This window comes from Accipiter gentilis, chromosome 32 (genome assembly GCF_929443795.1).
Source record: "Accipiter gentilis chromosome 32, bAccGen1.1, whole genome shotgun sequence".
NCBI classification, from domain to species: Eukaryota; Metazoa; Chordata; class Aves; order Accipitriformes; family Accipitridae; genus Astur; species Astur gentilis.
In genome coordinates, this window is record NC_064911.1 from 1401645 (window position 1) to 1422279 (window position 20635).

The 20635-nt window shown below is 41.1% G+C and overlaps 1 protein-coding gene across 5 annotated transcripts in view; it reads right to left on the reverse strand.

Annotated features, from left to right (window-relative positions):
- The window catches only part of APP (amyloid beta precursor protein), a 238368-nt gene that overhangs the window by 14376 nt on the left and 203357 nt on the right, over window positions 1–20635 (reverse strand). For 3 of the 5 annotated variants that reach the window (XM_049835161.1, XM_049835159.1, XM_049835158.1), the window contains 2 exons: window positions 16397–16618; window positions 9206–9259 (listed from right to left, as the gene is read on the reverse strand). In XM_049835161.1, the coding sequence (XP_049691118.1) occupies window positions 9206–9259; window positions 16397–16618 (276 nt within the window). The remainder of the gene's footprint in view (window positions 1–9205; window positions 9260–16396; window positions 16619–20635) is intronic. The other 2 variants (XM_049835163.1, XM_049835160.1) reach the window with 1 other exon arrangement.

The window sequence follows — 20635 nt, forward strand, 5'->3', positions numbered from 1 at the left end:
ATTTTTATATGAGAGACCATTTCTAAATGCAAGAACTATATCGTATTTAAGAAATTGCAATTTGAAAACAAACCATGATGTTCTGTCAGTGAAATGCAGGAGGCAGTGGAGACGAAGGAAATAAAACCCACATGGTACCTGAAAAGAGGTGTAATCTTCTATCCTTGAAGCAACTATTGTTAGTTTTCCAAACTAAAGTAAGAATACAATTTACTCTCCTTTCCGCATCATCTCAAAATAGCCCCTACACCTGCATCAACAGGAAGTGAAGAAAATGAGAATGTGCATCTGGCTGCCCAGAGGCTTGCCTCTTCACCAACCCCCCCCCCCCCCTTTTTTTTTTTTTGTTTTTAGGATTAAAAGGGAAGGGGGGGAAATAGCAGTGCTTCACCTAGATTAAATTGCTGGGGGGAAAGGGCTTTCCCAGGACCTAGTTCACTGCCCATAGCTGGAGCAGCTGAAGAGTCAGCCGGCTCCCAGCTGCTTGCCACTGTCCACGGCCACGCTTGCTGCCCCTTAGACACACTGGCAAAAGCACCATGTGGAAACTCCCGCAAGCCAAGGGCCTGGGGAATTCCACAACTCTACTGCTACAGCTTGCGGTTTCACTGAAGCTATAAATACTGATTAGAACATATCCACACATATATGAGAGACATCTGTGAAGAATCCACTTGCCTTTTTTTGGAGGGAAGTCCTGCCTCCCAAACCTCTTAGAGGTCACGGGAAGAGCTAGGAAGCACATAGGAAACAGTGATTTGGCTTGGAGTGAATCTGGATTTCCAAAAAGCCTTCAAGAAGGTCCCTGATCAAAGCTCTGGCAGAAGCTAAGATGGCAAGGATTAAGGAGGGAAAGTCCTATATGACTTTCCATAATTGATTAAAAGATAGGAAATGAAGTATAGATACACAGCCATTTTCCACAATGGAGGAAGGTTACCAGCAGGGTCCTACAAGGATCTGTGCTGTGCTGCTTGTAAAGTGATGTGGATAAGGGAGTGAACAGTGATGTGACAAAGTTTATTGACAAAAAAGAAAAGAAAAAAAAGAGGATAGTCAAAGTAAAACTAGCTGCAAAGAACTGCAGAAGGGTATTACAAATTCTGAGTGCACAATAAAAGGGAAATGGTATTCAATGTTGATATAATGTAAAGTGGTGCTCACAGGGACACACAGCCCTAACTATACATACACAACAATAGGCTCTAAATAGCTCTGTTCCACCCAGGACAGAGACCTTGCAGTCACTGTGGATAACTCTCTGTGGGCAGTTGGCTCAGTAGCAGTCAAAGAGGCAAAGGGAAAGCTAGGAGTAATCACGAAGACAGAAAATAACCATTACACCACTGTATAAATGATGTATCCTCATTTTAAATCTGGCTACCCATTCTGGTCACCCCACCTCAAACAAAGTCAGAACTACTAGAAAAGATAGAAAGCAGGGAGAGACAGATGATCACTGGCATGGAATGGTTTCTGTACAAGAAGGACTAGACAAATTGGCAGTCTTCAGACTGGAGGAGACAACCAGGGGAACACTACAGAGGTTTATACGACTGTGAACGGCAAGGAGAAAGTCTACAGGAAACAGTTATTCATTATTTCTCCTAAGAAAGTACAGGACACCAACATGGCTATGACAAAGCAGATTAGAAACTACCATAAGAAAGTGTATATATATAATTTGGCACAATGCAAAATTGGACCACAGAACTCATTGGCACAAATCATGAGGATGTTCAAAATGCAAATGAACGAATGCAAAGAAGAAAGGTTCATCCAGGGTTACTAAACACAACAGTCAAAATCCAATTTCCAGTTCTGGAAGTCTAACAAATGCTGTCTGCCAAAAGCTCACTGGATGTGCCAGGAGTACAAGGCAGAGGTGAAGTCTGTAAGTATCCCGTATGCACCACTGCTAGAGGCAGGACGATGGGCTTGGGTACTTTTGCTCTTGGGCTCTGACCACTTTCAGTGAAAGCAACCTACAACAGCTTAGACTGTGGGTCTTTGTTAGCTTCAGTTAAACAGAGCCAAATGCCACAGGTAGGAGTTACAGCAGCATTTCAGGGGACAGAACAGTTCAGGAGCCTTCACATCAATGAGCAATAGAGGGTGATAAATTCATCAGCTGCTGGAAAAATGCAGGCTCAGGCTTCCTTAAAGCCACATTTCTTTGAGGGTTCCCTTCCCTCCTCCCATTCCCATCAAACAGTAGCACAGGAACCGTACTTCCAGCATGCAGCAGGTTAAACAATCTTTTGCCTTGAGATCAGGCAGATATTTTTTGCTTTGGGCCATATTACCAAGGTCTGGTGGTCAACTTGGCCTTACTAACCAATCCACAAAAATGCCATGAATCTGAACACAAAGTAGGACCTGATATTATGAAGTTAATGATGTTAGACTTACTAAAACTTGTCTTTGGCAGCTAGCACAGGAAAAAGGTCAGAAACAGAACAAACTTCTGTTGCACTAACAAACCTGATAGCAATTTTCTCCTCCCTCCTATCTCCCTTAGAAGTGAGGAAAAATAGTTTTAAAGGGTAAACTGGTGCTCTTCTGCAAATAATTGATTATACTGTAAGAGAAGCATGACTCTGCACTGGGATCAATTAAATACCTGGTATGAGACAAAAATAAATATGGGGTTATGTATGCCTTTCCACCATGTTACATTATAGAATTTAGACTTTCTATTTAACAGACTTCTCTTTATTTCAAGTTCATTCATTTTCCTGTCCTGATGACTACATATTTAGACCTACATGCTAAAAATCAAAGGTTTATTTTTTCAAAGGCAGTAACTGAAGATGGAAAAACTTAAAAGAGTCTTTCCAAAACTTTTATCAGAGATGTGTGAAACAGGTAAGCTGCAAACACCTAAGGGCTGCCTAATACCATGCTAGTCTTGCATTGAAGACAAGCATATGAAGAAAAGTTAACTATACGACAAGAACTTTACTTCTGAGACAAAATGATGTTTTTTCACTACCAAGTCTAAAATACACAACCCAAACACAAAAGCCAATGTAAAAGAAGAAAAGTGAGAGCAACAGCCTCACTACAAATTCACAAATAATGGTAATTATTAGTGCTTTTTCTTCTGAATTACATACTATCTTTAGGGAGTTGCATTCCTAATTACTTCAATTTAAAAATGCTACAATTCAGCTGGTAAATATATTAAATTGCCATTCCTTAGAAAAAATGATGAAACTATTTAGCCATCAAAAAACACGGGCTTAAAAACATCCAGTCAAATCCAACAAAATGAGCTATGATGGGCTTTTAATTATATTGCTGTTAATTAGCAATGTTAACTGCTTTTATACATAAATGTGTACACATGTACATGCACATGCACACACATATCCAAACATCAAAAAAAGCAGTGTATGCAAACCTTATTGTTCCTTGCCCTTTAAGGGGAAAAAAAAACCCCCTGAAAAAAATCATACAGAGTTAAAAACTACTCTATGAAATAAAAATCAAATAACTGCTTTGGGGAACACTATGCTCGCACAGATAAGCTTTTCCCTTTGTGTAAATATATATATTTAAGCTTTAAGAAGGATAAGAAAAAGAGGATACAATCAATTCCACCAAGGACACAATCAGGTGTACATTATCTACTACACTGCTTGAAATTGCTTCATCTACCGGTTAAATAACAGCCTAGCAAGATTTTGTGATTTTGTTTTGCAAGGATCTGAAACAGAATTAGCTGTGTCTGTGTTAAAAATTAAACCTCCAACCGAAGCACAGTTGAAATGACCAGACCTGGGTGGTCTCTACATAGAAGAAAACCAAACATAGCACGTTTGAGCAACATATGTAATGACTGCATTCAGGAAAACATTTAACTCCATGTCTATGAACTGTATTTGAATAATGGCAAGAGAAAGAAAAAATTGTTGACTCAAAGCCTGTTACAAGTGTAGTAAACAGCTTTATCTGGGTAAATCTTCATCTAAAATAAGAAGGGCAGATGGAAAGGAACACACTGTTTGAACAATTACCCAGGTAGACAGCTGCATGTTGTTACTAAAAGTTCAACTACTACTTCCATATGACTACGACTTTGTGCAGGTCATTTCATTTTGAAATGAAGGAAGAAGAATGAAGATTGTATAGTCACTTATAAAGATTAAAATGAAGATTGCATACTCAGTTTTGTAAGGACAACTCTAATATCTTTGAGGGGTAAGTACTTTAAAGACTGCATGGAACTAAAACTTTCTGGTCTCTCCTTGGAAGTTAGTAAAATGATGGTTTGCTTTTACTTCATGGATGTCTTCAGGGCTCTCAAACTGGAGAAAGCAGAAAATAAGTGCAAAAAAGAATCTTATCTTTTTTAAAAAAGAATCTAATTGGAACTTAGTACAAAGTAACTCTCAGAATACCAGAGGTTATTTTACATGTGTGTAAAAATGAATAATCAAAATAAATAAAATTTGGTAATCTTTCAGGAAAGTCAATGCAGATGCTGTGCATATGCACATATAACTGCATTCATAGTAACTATCTGATTTATAATTGCATTCACAGCTAATAACTATCTGATTTATAAAACAAAACAATCTAATGGAAAAAAATCTGTTCATGATTTTTATTTGGTAGCTGCAGACAGTTGGTTTAAGACAACTGTATTGAACTAACATCACTAAGACAGGAAAAAAAATCCCTGGCAATTTCTGGCAAGAAAATCATAAATAATTCACTAAGCTGCTCTATGCCCTCACCTCATACAGATTGCAGTGTATGTGCTAATGATTCTGCAGACCAGCCATTAGGCTTACAGAGCCTCTGCAGCATGTATAAAAAAAAATCCCTCAGCTTTCTATATATAATGTCATAAAGATGGACATGTCATGATTTATCAGCGGAAGGGCCAGAGACACAGACACAGCTTTACGTGCAATGTGTCCTCAAAATTACTGTTTGCAAAAACAATCAACTGACAGAGTTGGGAGAATGCAAAAAACCCCCCAAACTATACTACATGGAAGAAAGTAACACAGGTAATATGATAAAATCCTTGCATTGTGAATTACAGGCATCCTGTGAGTGATATAATTACAGCTGTTAGTGGTATAATTACAGTTGCAACTGTGCAACAAATGAGAATATGGCTTACCCTGAACAGAGCACTGGTTATTTTGTTTATCATCCTGAAATTCAGAAAGTCTGCTGATACTAAGCAACAACCATTCTGATGGCAGGTTTTCTAATCTTCAGTCAATTTCCACAGATCAGACTTGCCAAATTAACATGGGTAAAAAGGAGCTTGCTTACGAGTATCTAAACATGTTTCTATACATATCTTTGTGTGTATGTCTGTCTGTATATATACATGCACACACACACAAAGAGAAGAAAGTTACTAAAAGCACGCACCCAAAATTGAGCTGCAAGAAATTAAATGTTCAGCATGAAAAAGTAACCTCTGGGGCATGGGGGAGAAGGAAACACTATTGAAAAAAGCTGTTACAGTGAGGATATCAAATAAAGAGGTATTCTTTCTATTTGAAGCACTTCTATGGAAGTTCTCAGGCTGGGTTGAAGTTGTCTAACATCTCCCTGTATGAAGCAAATTATAAATAGCAAGAAACATGCCATAAATCTCTTATCATTTTGTGCTGTATTAAATGGCTCACTGATGACTGCTTTGTATGTCCAGGTATTTTTCTTCCCGTTGACCCTTTATTATCTCTGTTGACTTCCTTTTCAGGAGACATCACAAAAGGGATTTTAGGCATAATTCTTATTTTTGTTTCCCCATTTGTGAACTAAAAAGGGGAAGGACAGTGTGTGGAAGCACTAGGCTTCTTTTCAAATACCAGTGTGAACCACACAGATGTTGTATCTATACTAGGAAAAGGGGGTCCCCCTGACATTACTTTAATCCTGGGACTGATGTAAATCAGATTCAAATTCAAGGTTCAACTGCTGACAGCCAAGGTGGAGTGCAACAGAGGTAGGGATTTGGACAACCGGCTTAAATTTTATTAGAAGTTTTAAACTTGGTCCTCACTCAAAAGCTTTTCTGCTCTATGGATTAGATAACTCTTCACATTTCCTGACTTTTCACTCATGGACTTTATTTATTTATTTTTGAAAGAGACAGAATGATGTTGTAAAGTAACAAGATTCTAGTTATCACAAATACCAAGTACCTGCTCGTCTTTTCTTCCCTGTGACCAAATTATCTCTCTTGTGGGAAAGAAACAAAGACCATCTGCATGATTTTTGATCTACTTTTAACGTTGTGATCATTAGAAGAATGTTGTGTGGGCAAAAAGTGGCAAAGAGAAATGGAAAAAAGAAAAAAGGGTGTGTGTTTGTATGTTTGTCAGTCCTTTCAGAGATTATTTTCTTCTAAGGATTCTGAACACCTACAAAACATTCACTTGTTCTTATTCCCAGGCTTGTGACTGTTGCAGATTGACAGGGCACCTGTATTTTCACCCTGAAGAAGCAGGTCACCACCTTGTTCACTTGAGCAAAACAAGAAGAAGCACAAACTGGAAAGTCAGGACAATAAAAAGGGCTAACCTTAGAGGAAATCAACAATAATCTAGGCAATTAAAATGTTACAAGCAGCTGCATGTATTAATCTGCCTCCAGGTCCCTTATCAATACTTTTTCATTCTAGAATAATATCCTTGTTGTTCAGATTTTTTTTTTCCCCATAAAGAATAGCTCCAAACCATGAAAGCTATCCCAAAAGGATAGTGACTGCAAAAAAGTATCTTTTCCTTTTTGGCTCTAACATAGCTATTTTACTTATAATTAGCAAGTAAAACAACTTTAAAGCACACATTTTTAAACTATCAGAATCCCTTTTATATTTCACAGTTTAATTAAGCATTCATTTGCTTTCCTCTGTTCCTAGTTTATGACGCTAGTCAGACTGGTATCAGTTTTTTGCTAAATTGCAATTTTATTGCATATAAATTGCTTTTAAAGGATGATGAAAAATCATGTGGACATTTATTGCCAGAATTTGTATCAGTAAGGACAAATTTGCAGAAGTCTGGACCTGGTGATTAAAGACATAAGGAACTTAAGGTCTACCAGGAATGGTTTTACTTACTGTTATGATACATTTAGTACTTACTGTAAAGGGGTAAAACCCCTATTTCACATGCACCCCTAAGACACTTTATGCTGTGAAATCTGGAATGCAGGTACAGCAGTGACAGATTTCAACCTCTCCAGGGAAGCAACCATCCCTCTGCACAGAGGAATGCAGCATGCATCCCTGCCAGGAAGGGGTTCACTCTCTGTGCCAAAAGTGGAGCACGGGCCTTTGCAGCACTTAAACTCTGTGCTAAAAGCGATGAAGGCAGCACAGGCCCCTGGACAGTACTATTTCTGTACTTGAGCAGAAAATTGAGGAAATATCCCATGTGATTTTCATAGTGCGAAAGTTACTGTATCTGCTGGAAATTTCAAGCCATAATGGTCACACACTGCAGTATTTGTTACCTCTCCTCAGTAATCTCGTACACATTCACAAAGATCAGTCATGACCTATGCTAGCCATACATTCAATACTATTTGTGTCACCCCAACCAACCAAGCACTCTGGTACAGTGGACTAAAACGCATCATTTCACTCTGAAACTAAACTGTGGCAGTGTGAGAAAATCCTTTCTTTAAAGAAGGGACACCAAAGATTTCTGTCATGTGTGTGTTTGTGTGGAGGAATAGAAGAGAGGAAGGAATAATCTTTAGTAATGAGTATGGGCCTCATAACAGGAGATTTTTCAAGGCAACTGAAATGAAAATAGTTAACAATCACAAACTTTAATATTACAAGAAAATTGCTAGACTGAACTAACATTATAAAATCTGGATTAAAGACATTCATGTATCATTTGTGATGATATTTTCTACTGCTCTTGGGGAAGAAATCTAACCCAGAAAGCAGAGAAAACCCAATATTGGGAGGATGTTCCCCAATCGCATGATTTTTGGCACTGTTGTACATTTATCTCTGTACCTGTTTCCAAGCTCTCCTCATGGAATGAATTAAGATTCTAAACACAAGATGTCAGACTCCTAAAACAGTGCTAGAAGCACATCACCTGGCCAGCCTTGACATGTATCCCAACTGATGTAACATAGGAGCTTATTTTACTTCCCACTGTAGCAATTTTCTGTAGTCAGTAAACACCAGTAAGTTATCAGAAAGATTTAAACACACTAGGAGGGTGTTGCCCATCTGGCTATCCAATGGACGTTTGGAGGAAAAGATGAAGGGAAAAAGATAACAGATTGATCAGTTTTATCTGACTGAAGAAAAAAACCCACAATGATGATGTCACACTGAAATAATTCTGACTCCAAAATATACTGATCTAATGTCACTATATGTTGGAGAGTAACCTCTTCTGAAATAAAAGGCTGTTTGCTCTCAAAGGATTTCTAGATAATCCTAAACAAAAACAAGGGGAAAAACAACCTAAAAAGCAAAAAAAAGTTAGTATGGAAAGCAAGCTTTTACTTCTGGAAATTGGATTTGTCCCATTTAACTTTTCCAGACACTTGCAGCCTGACCCAAGCTAGTCATCTGCTGTTACTCTGAAATCAGTAAGATGACACAGGTACCTACACAGGGCAAATGATCACCCCTCTCTATCCTAGAATGGAATGAATAGCCGTGCAGAGGTATCCTCAGTGAATCCAGAGGGTGAATATATGTATCAATTCTTAGATATCTGGGATTAGCCAAGGTAAATATCACAGCAAAAAATCTTGATGTCCCCTGCAATTCTAAAATTGTAGGCATGAATTCTTTATTAGCCCAACTTACAAGAAACTGTATATTCCACATAGAGGATTCAACACTTCTATCATATGTTCCCAAATTAAAAGTACTTTCCGCACTTCGGGGTACCATACCTACTGCCTCCTGCACCTGCCAAAGCATTGCTGCTAGAAGGATGACAACTTGACATGAGTATCAGTTCTGGGTCTCTGGGCCCCAATCCCTCTCTGAGTACCCATTCCAAACACCCTTGACACAGCATTCACACAGGCTGATGGGGGTTTGTGTGGGAACTCCTCCCTGGTTCATGGCACAGCATTACATTAAGAGAGGGTTAGACCAAAAAAAGGTGATCATTTCAGCTCAAGCAGACTACATGCATGCTGGGAAAACACAGGTTAGGTAAAAGCCATGCAAGTTATATACCTGGTCGTGTGGTGAGTCCTCTGTCTGCAGCTGGGCGGGCATCAACTGGCTCAACTGGGCATGTGCAGAAAAGAAACAAAAAAGCAAACAAAAAATAAACAAAATCCCCCAAAATGATAAAGTCAACTACTCTTCTGTTGGGACAATGCAGGAGACATACTGAATAAACGAAGTTACCAAAGCAACAGCTAGAAAACATCTGTCTTCAGTTAGTCCTGGACATAAAAGCAAGGCATAGGCACCACTTCAAAAGGAAAGCTTCACAGCTGATGTGTCAATTTTGCATCACATTCTGGTTACTGCTTAAAGTGAGAAACCATCAAGATCAAAGAATTTCTGTCTATAGAGCAAAACTATATTCATTATGTGCAAACTTTCCAGTTGTCTGATCAGAATTGGCAGCAAGAACAGACATGATGAGTGAGTTCTTGCAGGCAGTCTTGATCAATGCTGACTTACAAACCCACTGAATCCTTACTCCTTTTTCCTTTCAATAAGGATTCTTTACAGCACTAGCTCCAAGGTTTTTAAAAAGTAAAGCACATTTTGAGAATATAATCAATGTTTCATTCTGATATGCTCCTATTTAGAGACAGTAAATTTGCCTTCTGATTTTTAAAAGGGAAGCAAAGGAGGAACACCACTTTCTACCCAATTGTGTGTCATACACAGTTTTAAAATGCTTCTATTACTGTACTAAGGCTTTACCAGCAGAAACCTAAGACTGATGGAGCTCACTGACATTAATAGAAAATAGGATGTTCAAAACTTTTAGAGTTGTTTCAGTTCTTACCTACTGCCTCAGTTAAGTCCAAACTGAACATATTGTACAAGTTCATTAAAACATTCAGATCTTTTTTCCCCTCTTTTTTTTCTGTTGTTGTTTCTCTCTTTTGCTCCAATATGGTTGCCTTCCTTATCTACCCAAGTGCCAGTGTCAGAAAGAAATTAAATTCAGAAAACAAATTTTACATTGTAGCTTGGAATTCAGAGTTTTTAAAATAAGGTATTCTCATTCATTTGAAATTCAGGATTCAAGTATGAACGTTCTAATCAGAAGTAAGGGAACCACAGTAACATAGGAAACCTGGCAAAAGCACAGTTTTCAATCATGAACTGCTTGCTGTATTCAGCATCAGAAAATCATGCCAACTTGACGATACTGCTGACTTAAGCAAGGGGGACTGCCCATCTTCTTAGGAAGTCTGTGTCACTTGCTTAGTGTTCCTATGGGTTTGACTAACAACCTACCATGCTTCTAAGTGAGGGCCTATGTAGCACCCATGTCCTTTGTACATAGGAGGTGACAGAAATAGCTCCTGCCTCCAGAAAAAAGCAGCAAGTCAGCTTTATAGTAGCTGCAGACTAAAAGTGCATCTGCACATCTGACTTGCTTGTGTTTCTGGAATGGCAGAATTTTCACAGTTTTGCTGGTCTGGTGCTGCAGAGGCAAGCCATCAAACCACCTTCCTTCACAGCAGTTGAGAGTGGCACTAGCAGACCATGTAATTGCTTTCCTTACATAGCGCTATACAAAACCCAATTCCATCCTTAACTAAAAACCACAATTTTGAGTATTTTCCTATTTAAGTCTTCTGCTAGGTTTTCCAATATTGTCAGTACCAGCCCTCAGGTAGGTCAGCAGTAATTTTCAGTGGAAAGGGCTGAAGGGAAGAAACAACCAAGGACCAGCATCACTGTGCTGGTTTTGGCTGGGATAGAGTTAATTTTCTTCATACTAGCCAGCATGGGGCTCTGTTCTGGATTTGTGCTGAAAACAGTGTTGATAATTCAGGGATGTTTTCATTACTGCTGAGCAGTGCTTACACAGAGCCAAGGCCTTTTCTGCTTCTCACCCCACCCCACCAGCGAGGAGGCTGGGGGTACACAAGTGGCTGCGTGGTGCTTAGTTGGTTTAAACCATGACAATTACCCAAACTGCTCCTGCAGAACCCTCCTCTGTCGCCCTCGCCCTGCCTCCTCACTAGAAGGCTGAAGGGTTTTATTTCCCTCTCGCTCAGCACTCTGTAACCCTACATGCCCACAGCTATGGCAGACTGAGAGCAGGTTGTAGGTAGCAATAAAAATGGGAGTAGGTGAAGGGAGAAAAGGATGGAGGAAGTTTCTGCTGTACAGGGTAATGCAGTATTTGTGGAGTTAGGTGAAAGTATTAATAATGAATAATTCTTCTTGTCATCTATAGTTTTGGAAGCACTTTACAGGGAAAAAGGCAACCATCCCCAGCACATTTCATAACTGACACGAAAGTGAAACAACCTGCTCAAGGTCACAGAGCAGTTGCAGGGCAAAAAATGGAGGCAAAAGCTCAGAGCCAGGGGTCTTCCAAAACAGATCGTGATTCCAGGTGCCTAAGTGCAGCATGCCCTGGGCAACATGATACAAAGAAAGGCTGGTTTCTGGAGAGCCCTGAGCTGCCACCTTTTGAATTTCAGTTGCATTTTAAAACCTGCTTGCTCTTGCCCCTGTATTGATGTACACACAATCAGCAGTTAACTCTGAAAAATCTTGTCCATGGGCTTCCTCACTGCCTGCCCTGCTGGACTACAGCACCACACAACAGATGTAGAGGGGACAAGTTTAAACCTATTGCAGCATTCATCGCTAATCAAAACTCTAAGATGTACTGCGTACTATTATAAAAACTGCATTCATTTTGATGCTCCAGAACACACTCCCATGTGCACAGAAGTACACAGAATTAAGACTGAATATTGATTTTCCAAATAGCCTCATGAAACCAAATTGGTATATACCTGCTTACGCTGATCACACAGGCTTTATAAAGGGTACACAACCCACCTCCTATCTAATGCTAATACATCTCAGAAGAGCAAGAGAGAATGTGGTTGCTTCTCTTTTCAGAAATAAAAGAAAGGTGAATCAAAAAGCTCAAAAGCTGGCACAAACTAGTAGCTGAGGAGAGCTACGGGATGCTCACCTACCAAGAACAGCGTTGAAGGGAGTAACTGGCCAAGTCATAAGGATAAAACAGTACATTCACAAAGATCTCACTTTAGATAAATATTTTGTCACTAAGGCTAACTGTAACTGCATGGCAAAATACAAAGGGTGAAAAACTAAACCCAGTTAGACATTGGCAAAATGCCCAGAGACCTTGGCAGTGTCAGAGCTTCACAGCTGTTGGAGATTTGCCCCCACCTCTGAAGGTGCATTTTTCATTGTTAAAATACAATTTCCTGACAGTTTGGTGGTGCCTTCTGCAGTGTCCTCAGAGGGTATTTCTGGTTAACCTAATTTGTATCTCAATACGCTAGGCATATATTCATTCAGCCATGCAAGTTGTGTAGTGTATTACCTGGTGCTTTGGATTAATTTCTGTGGACATTTACTGGGGAACTACCTCAGGGAAACAACAAGGAAGAAAATACTTTCAGAAACTACTGAGCTATGTTAGACTTTCAAGGTCTTTTCATTTTTAGGCTATTTTTCACTCATTCATCAGAAAAAGCAATTTTAGTACAATGAGCTGTTTGCATAAAACTTATCCTTTTATCTAAACATGCAGTTTAGATTGGGATAATTTCAAATGGAGTTAAGAAACCTTGAGATCACATGGCAACGTACCAATCCAATACATTATTAATATCTCTGGGTGAAATCTGAGACTAGATCATGGTCATGGAAGAAAACAGGCATGGGAACTAATGACAAATTTAGGCGGTTTTTTTTGGTAATATTTTAACTTCATCACTTGTAGGCAGAATACTGGATACTTTGATGCACAGACTTAAGGGCTGCATTTCCTCCCACATTTTCCACAATCACATTTTGGTTTAAGCATTCCCCAAATGGTTCATTAAAAACAAGTGCATTGCTGTGACTGTGACAGAGGGGGTGGGATCCCAGGTCCTAACACAGCTAGCTCCAGGATCTGTTCAGTTGCCTCTCAGACATCAATGGTCCCATTAGAAATTTGTTTTGACAGGAATGCAAATTGCAATGAGGTGAATGATTTACCTGATGTACCTGCTCAGGACTGAAGAAAACTATTGTTTATACAGTGCAACAGCTCGTTGCAGTGAGGCAGTTGAGACTCTCCTTCTACCCAGAAACCCACCTGCATATGCCGAGCTGATAGCTTTCTAGATTTGTGTTCAGCAGAGTTTTAAAAGTTGACTTCAGCTTTCAAACTAGACCAAAAAGAATTTGTAACTTGCTTGCCATCTGAAACTCCTCTGGTAGTCTCTGTTACATCTGCTGGACCAACTGCTCAGCAGATTTCCCAGATACCAGACTGTTCACATGAACATGCTGTGACTGACGGTGCTGAGTACCCTGAGCCCTCACCCAAGTAAATGTGAGCTGAGATGCTCAGTTCTCTGACCTTTGCTGGCATGCTTAGCACCTCCTAGCAGCAAGAGATGCTGACCATCACTAAAATTGCAATGGTTAGTCACTCTACAGTATTTGAAGTTTCTCTAACACATGATTTTTGAACTTACGCCTTTTTTGATCAACAGTTATTTGTTAAGAAACAGCAATGACTTGTTCAGTACTGCATAAAATACAAACTCCTCCCTGCATAAGGGGAACTTATTGTGTGAAAAACAGTCTATGTAAAACCACCTTCAGTAGAGAGGGAGAGGAAAGAAGAGGAGAAAATTGCGTCAATTGTTATTTACTTCTTCCTACTTCCAAAGCATATTATAACAAGACAGACGCATGTTTTCGGAAGCAATTTAGACAAAGCCTGGGATTAGACCATGGCTGCGGAAGAAAACAGGCATGGGATGTGAGGACAAATGGCACAGTTAGTCCTGGGTTTCTGGAACAAAGAGGTGGGAGACAAACACGAAAGAAAAACATGAGGCTGTGAAATTCCCCTTTGATACTAGGAGCAAAAATATAGAGAGGGTATCTAAAGAGAGAAAGAAGGTACTGTAGGTATGATCACATTACAACACTGGTTTGGACAGATGACAGGGAAGTATAACGGGAAACAAGAAAGACTTGAAGAAGTTTAAGTCATCAAATAATTTCTATTTCTAACTCTGCAGATGTAAACGGTAATAATAGTTGGCCTAACAGAATTGTTTGCTGCAGTAACTTCATGACAAATACAATCCTGATATCAAAAAAACACCTAAACCCCAACAACTTAAAGGCATGAAAGTTGAAAGATGTTCCCACAGTAAACATTAAGAAGTGCTGCAACAAAGTGTAATGTGTTAAAATACACAGGATTCATAATTAAATGGTATGTTATTCAAGGCAGGAGAATTTTTGTTTCTTATTTGCTGTCACACATTTTAAAAGGAGAACCACCATCAATATACTTGCCTACAGGAATTCACTGTCACATTGAAGTATGTACCTTCCATTATTAAATTCTGGGCTTAGCCAGGTTTCTGAACGAAAAGAAGGCTTGTGTGATTAAACTGTGGGTATGTCTGGGTGCACCTGTCTACCAAATAGCTTCTGAACTTGGTGACTGAAATCAGTAAATTTTGAAAGCTGGGAGGACAGACTTCAAAAATAATTAATTCCCCCCCTCCAGGTAGCAAGTATAGAAATTGATGCCCTGTATGCCTCGGCTATGGGAAAAAAACTGCAGCAAGAGCTGTACTGGAAAATTCCTGCAGGAAAGACACCACCAGTTGGACTGTGGCCTGCTGCTGGCAGACAGCCTTGACATGTGCACTATAGCACACTGCAGCTGATTCCCCAGGAAACTGAAGTTTAGCCTGCCAGTCTGGACAGCCGTCTGTGCTACTTGCCAGCACCTGATGCAATCCAGCCAGTTGCTCTCGGCCACTCAGCACATCACTTGGCCACAAGTGCCCCCCAGAAATGTCTGGAGTCCTTGTCACCATCTCCTGTCTTCTCTGGTTCTTGCTGCTGGCCAGCCTGTTGAGTTTGCTCCAGCTCTGTCTGCTCTTTTTCTTGGTCCCTACCTGTAGTGCTAACTCCCTGGCAGCCCGATTTTAGCCCCACTCCTGACCAGCCTCTCCTCTTCCCCTCAAATCTGGTATACTTCTGCCTTACAGATTTGTTGACCTTTGCTCAGATCCTAGCTATGTCTTTTCTTTCGCGTGATCTTATGCTTCTCTGACTCCTGGGGATGACCCACTGATTACAAAATTGGTTCTGACTCCACTGATTTCACCTGGCACCAGATCTGGCAAATCCATGCCCACATCCCGTGTTTCGTCTCCCAGGCACCCAGCTGCCCACAGTCACTCACACATCATGCTAGAGCAAGACTAACTGCCTAAGGCTGGTCTCAAAACTCATGCTGAGAGCAGGTATAGCCTAAGCCAGTGATTTTAAAAGACTTCTGGAGGATGTTAATGTCTGTGCAGTTCAGCTAGAAATCACAGATCCACAAAACACAAATATGCCTGAAAAAATGCTTCTGTAGCTTCAGCCTCTGTCTGCTGCTTTGCAGTATCAAACTTCCACCGTTGTGATTAATTTATCATTAATGATGGTGGAGTTGAACTGATAAAGGAAAACAAACACAGTAGCAGGAATTTGAATGACATTATCTAAGTCCCTCAGATTTCTGATTAATTGGCTCTATAACCTAAATAAAATACCAATTCCAGATTATACATAAATTATTAAAGTATTATGCAGTCATTTCAATAAATTAGTCCATGAACAACATAAAATAGTCCTCATGAAAAAAGTCTTCACTAGCCAGTTGCATTGCTGAGTATACAGGATCATTTTTGCAGTACATTCCAGACAGCCAGTGGTGGTGGGGAAATAAAATCAACTCTCATGCTAGGATTGTGCTGGATCAATAATCATTTTCATGCCAGCAAATAAATAGCTCTTCCTTAACTAAAACACTCATTTCATTATGGCACAAAACTAAGGACTTATCTATCTATCCTCCTTAGCTCATTGTCATGTATTTTATAAAACTGTCACTCATAATTTGCTGGAATTAATTTTGATTTGCTTTTAAAGGAAAGTAAGCTCAACACTGAAATTCATTGAGTGTCTAAATTCCATATTTTAGTCGGGATTTTCTGTTCCATCAGAGACACAGCTGACACGGCAGACCAGTTCTAAGCTTACATTTGAGAACCTCTATCCTGCTTACATCAGAAAGATGTCAAGTTTCAGGGAACAATGGTGAAGAAAACCGACAAAGCTCAACTCAAAATATTCTGTGTTTTTTCCCCCTATTGTACATACCTTCATTTTCAGTATTAGCTGGAACAGAATCAACACCAAAGGGATGCCATGGCTGAAGGTCATCTAGGCTGAACTCTCCGTCCACTGGAAGAAGTTCAACTGTGGTCTTAGTTTCCGTCAATGAAGGCATGAGAGCATCATTTCCATAGCTGATTCTGGGTTCGCTGATCATATTGGCCAAAACATCATCAGAATAGTTTTGCTCTTTCTGAAGTAATTCATCTGCAAGGAAATTTCAACACAGAAATTATCTGAAAGAGTTGACATTTCCAAGGACATATTTCCAATGCCATTAAAGTAGTAATTTACTGTTATGAGATTCTGTTTTCTTATGATAAAGAAAAACATAAAGGCTTGTGTGATGAGCACTGCTGATAAGTAAGGCATTTTTTTGAAACATCAACCAGAATTGTTGAATACCATTTTCTACCCACATTTCCACCATATAACAGATCACAGGTCTATGCTTTCCAAGTTCCTGGACTCTTCCCCACCACTTGTAAAAGAAGCACAGATCAATTTCCTTCAACTCAACACGTTGCCATAAGTCAACACGCGAGAGGTCTACAGGAAGGAATGTCTTTGTTATTTCCCCTTCCTCTTAAATGCTCACTATCAAAGCTTATCACAGCTCTTAAATCCTAAATCACCACAACAGTTAGTATATTAAATTTGGCTTACTATAACACACTGTAATAGACATCTGTAGGCAAATTATTTTATAAGCAACTGTGACCTAAAGCTGTGCTGTATTATGTAGGTTGGCTTTTTTTTTTTTTTTTTTACTTGAAGCAAGGTGAGAACAATCAAAGCACTTTTCAGCTCCATCAGGTGTATAGGACATACTGTCCAACTCTGTGTTAACAGGAAGCCTGGAAGTTGTGTGTGCTTCATTATTTCAACTCCCTTCTCACATCAAAATTTATCTGCTCTTGATCTTGTTTTTTTTTTTTATAGGAGCAACATGATATTTGCAAGTACTTTGAGGGAATCTGGTGCACAAGAGCACATTCAAGTAAGCAAGCAATTACAATGAAGAAGATTAAATAACTGCTAATAATGCACCAATGTAATCAGTAAGCAGGCATTACAGAGCTAAATAATTCAGAATTGAAGACTGTAAAAGTTACATTACTAGAGTGCAAGTGCTTGCACACATGAGCATGCACATGACAGCTGATGACACAAAAGCTTTTATTAAGACTGGCTTCTCTCCACTTCATTAAGGACCCCCTGCCTGTCACCTGTTACTGTCATTGTAACCCTGCAGCAATTCAGGGACAGGAATCACCACTCTAATGCTAGATCCTTTATGTCACGCTGTAGGGGCTCACTTATTTCCCAGTATCATTAGTGAAAAAGGGCATCTAAATTTCTATACAGACCAGAGCTTTAGACCCCTCAGTAAAATCTTTTGAAAGTTACTTCTCTCCCAACCTTACGTTGTGCCATACCACCACAGAAGTACACTGCACCCATGCAGCAGCCCTCAGTAAGGATCCTGTGGTGGGTTGACCATGGCTGGATGCCCACCAAAGCCACACTATCACTCCCCTCAGCTGGACAGGGGAGAGAAAATATAACGAAAGGTTCATGGGTTGAGACAAGGATGGGGAGAGATCACTCAGCAGCTACCACCACAGGCAAAACAGACTCGACTTGGGAAAAATCAATTTAATTTATTACCAATCAAATGATAGGGTAATGAGAAATAAAACCAAATCTTAACCCACCCCTCCCTTCTTCCCAGGCTCAACTTCACTCCCAATTTTCTCTAGCTCCTCCCCACCAGCAGCACAGGGGGATGGGGAATGGGGGTTGCGGTCAGTTCACCACAGGTTTTCTCTGCTGCTCCTTCCTCCTCAGGGGGAGGACTCCTCGCTCTTCCCCTGCTCCAGCGCGGGGTCCCTCCCACAGGAGACAGTCCTCCATGAACTTCTCCAATGTGGGTCCTTCCCACGGGCTGCAGCCCTTCAGGCACAGACTGCTCTGGTGTGGGTCCCCCCCGGGGTCACAAGTCCTGCCAGAAAACCTGCTCCGTGGGCTCCTCTCTCCACAGATCTCCAGGTCCTGCCAGGAGCCTGCTCCAGCGCGGGGTTCCCACGGGGTCACAGCCTCCTTCGGGAACCCACCTGCTCCGGCGTGGGGTCCTCCACGGGCTGCAGGTGGAGATCTGCTCCACCATGGACCTCCCTGGGCTGCAGGGGGACAGCCTGCCTCACCATGGTCTTCCCCACGGGCTGCAGGGGAATCTTCACTCCGGCACCTGGGGCATCTCCTCCCCCTCCTTCTTCACTGACCTGGGGGTCTGCAGCGTTGTTTCTCTCACATGTTCTCACTCCTCTCTCTGGCTGCAGCTTCTGTTGCACAGCAACTTTTCCCCCTTCTTAAATCTGTTATCCCAGAGGCGCTACCACTGTTGCTGATGGGCTCGGCCTTGGCCGGCGGCGGGTCCATCTTAGAGCCGGCTGGTATGGGCTCGCTCTCTCTCGAACACAGGGGAAGCTTCCAGCAGCTTCTTACAGAAGCCACCCCTGAATCCCCCTGCTACCAAAACCTTGTCATGCAAACCCAATACAGATCCTCATGGAGTCACGAGCATTAGGGCTACACTGCTTCAGTGCTGTTATCAATGATGATGTAATAGGGCTCTGCTCTGCAATACATCTCTTAAACACCACCTTGAGATAGTTGACGCAACTCTCTGCCACCCTATTACTACACCAAGTTCAGAAAAAGAAAATTAAACAAAAAATTGTAACTTCAGCCCTGAGCCAAATATGGGTCCTGAATCTTGTAAAATGATGTTTTAAAACAAATTTTCCAGTTTAAACAAAAATTGCTTTAGTAGGCTGTAAGCCTAATGTGTACACAAAATTTAATTCTGTGGTTTAATTTGTTCATTAGAATGACTTACTAGAAAGCCTACGTTACAGTGAATTTTTTCTCTTCATGTTCATTTTATTAAAAACAATATTATTTTGAGATACTTAATAAATCTTCAGCACAGAAGGCAAGTCCGATTTTTGTATCCCCACTACACTAATCCTTTATCACATTAAAGCATCTCCTTCTATCAGAGGAGAGACAGGTGAAGCACCTTGATGTTCTGAGCAGACACTGTATCACACAACAGATGTTAATTTTCATTAGCTAGGGACAAAGAGGCTTTACAAAAAAGGAGCTGGATGTCAGTGGCCTGAGGGAGAAGTCTGGTGTCCAAGTGCCTTGCAGGGACCCACGGGTGATACCAGTTGAACACATGATAATACCGAGTCATCACAGACCACAGGGAAGTGAGTACAGCAGTACTGCTGAGCATCTTACTGCCTGCAAGCCTTCCAGACCCAGGAACTGGAAAGGTTTTGGGGGTGCAGTTCACCTCGTTCCCCGTCCTCCCCATCCCCAGAAGATCATATGGGGCAGCTGTGGAGAGCTGCAGCCTATGCAGTGGTGGCAGGGAGCAGCGCTGGGGGTGCTGTCCCCCGGTTGCCCCTTTTCTCTGGGTGGTGCCAATCCTCCACAACTCCTGTCCGTTCCCTGCCGCCGATGCACTCTGTGTTAGGTGCAGACAGCTGCTGCCCTGGGAAAGGGACAAATGGTGCAACAGAGAGGAAGGAGCAGAAGGAGCAGGACCTGAACTCTGGCAGCGAAGAAGCGGCACCAGGGCTGGCATGGTGCTTGCAGGGAGGCCACAGCGCAGGCAGGGCTGGGCCTGCCAGGCTGACAGAGAGGGGCACCCAGGTCCCATCACGGTACCATGATTATATCCAAATCCCTAGAGGCTGGGAGGGATGTGCACACAAAGTTTCTCTCTCGATGCCTCCCAAATGGGAACATGTCGGCGGCAGCAGCCCTTGCAGGCTCCGTGGTTTCCTAGTCAGCTGTGGCACACAGCATGGACATTAACTGACCCGCACAATAGCTCAAGGGAGGCAGACAGATACTACAACCAGCAGATTATGATTACATCCATTTTACAAGCAGGGAAACAATGGCCAAAATGAACCAAGCCCATCTGACATGATGAATCAGACACTGAACGACAGTGAGAAATTGAAAGTGCCTGGTTTAGAAACTGTGCTGGAGTCCATCAGACTGAGGCAGCTGTGTCTGCATTGAGTAAATGATTTGCAAACAATTGTTTCAATCTCTGAACTGCTAGAAAAGTTTGCCTGAGGATTTCCAGTTATTGACACTAGCTGGCAAAGTCCATGATCAATTTTTCAGTGTTGATTT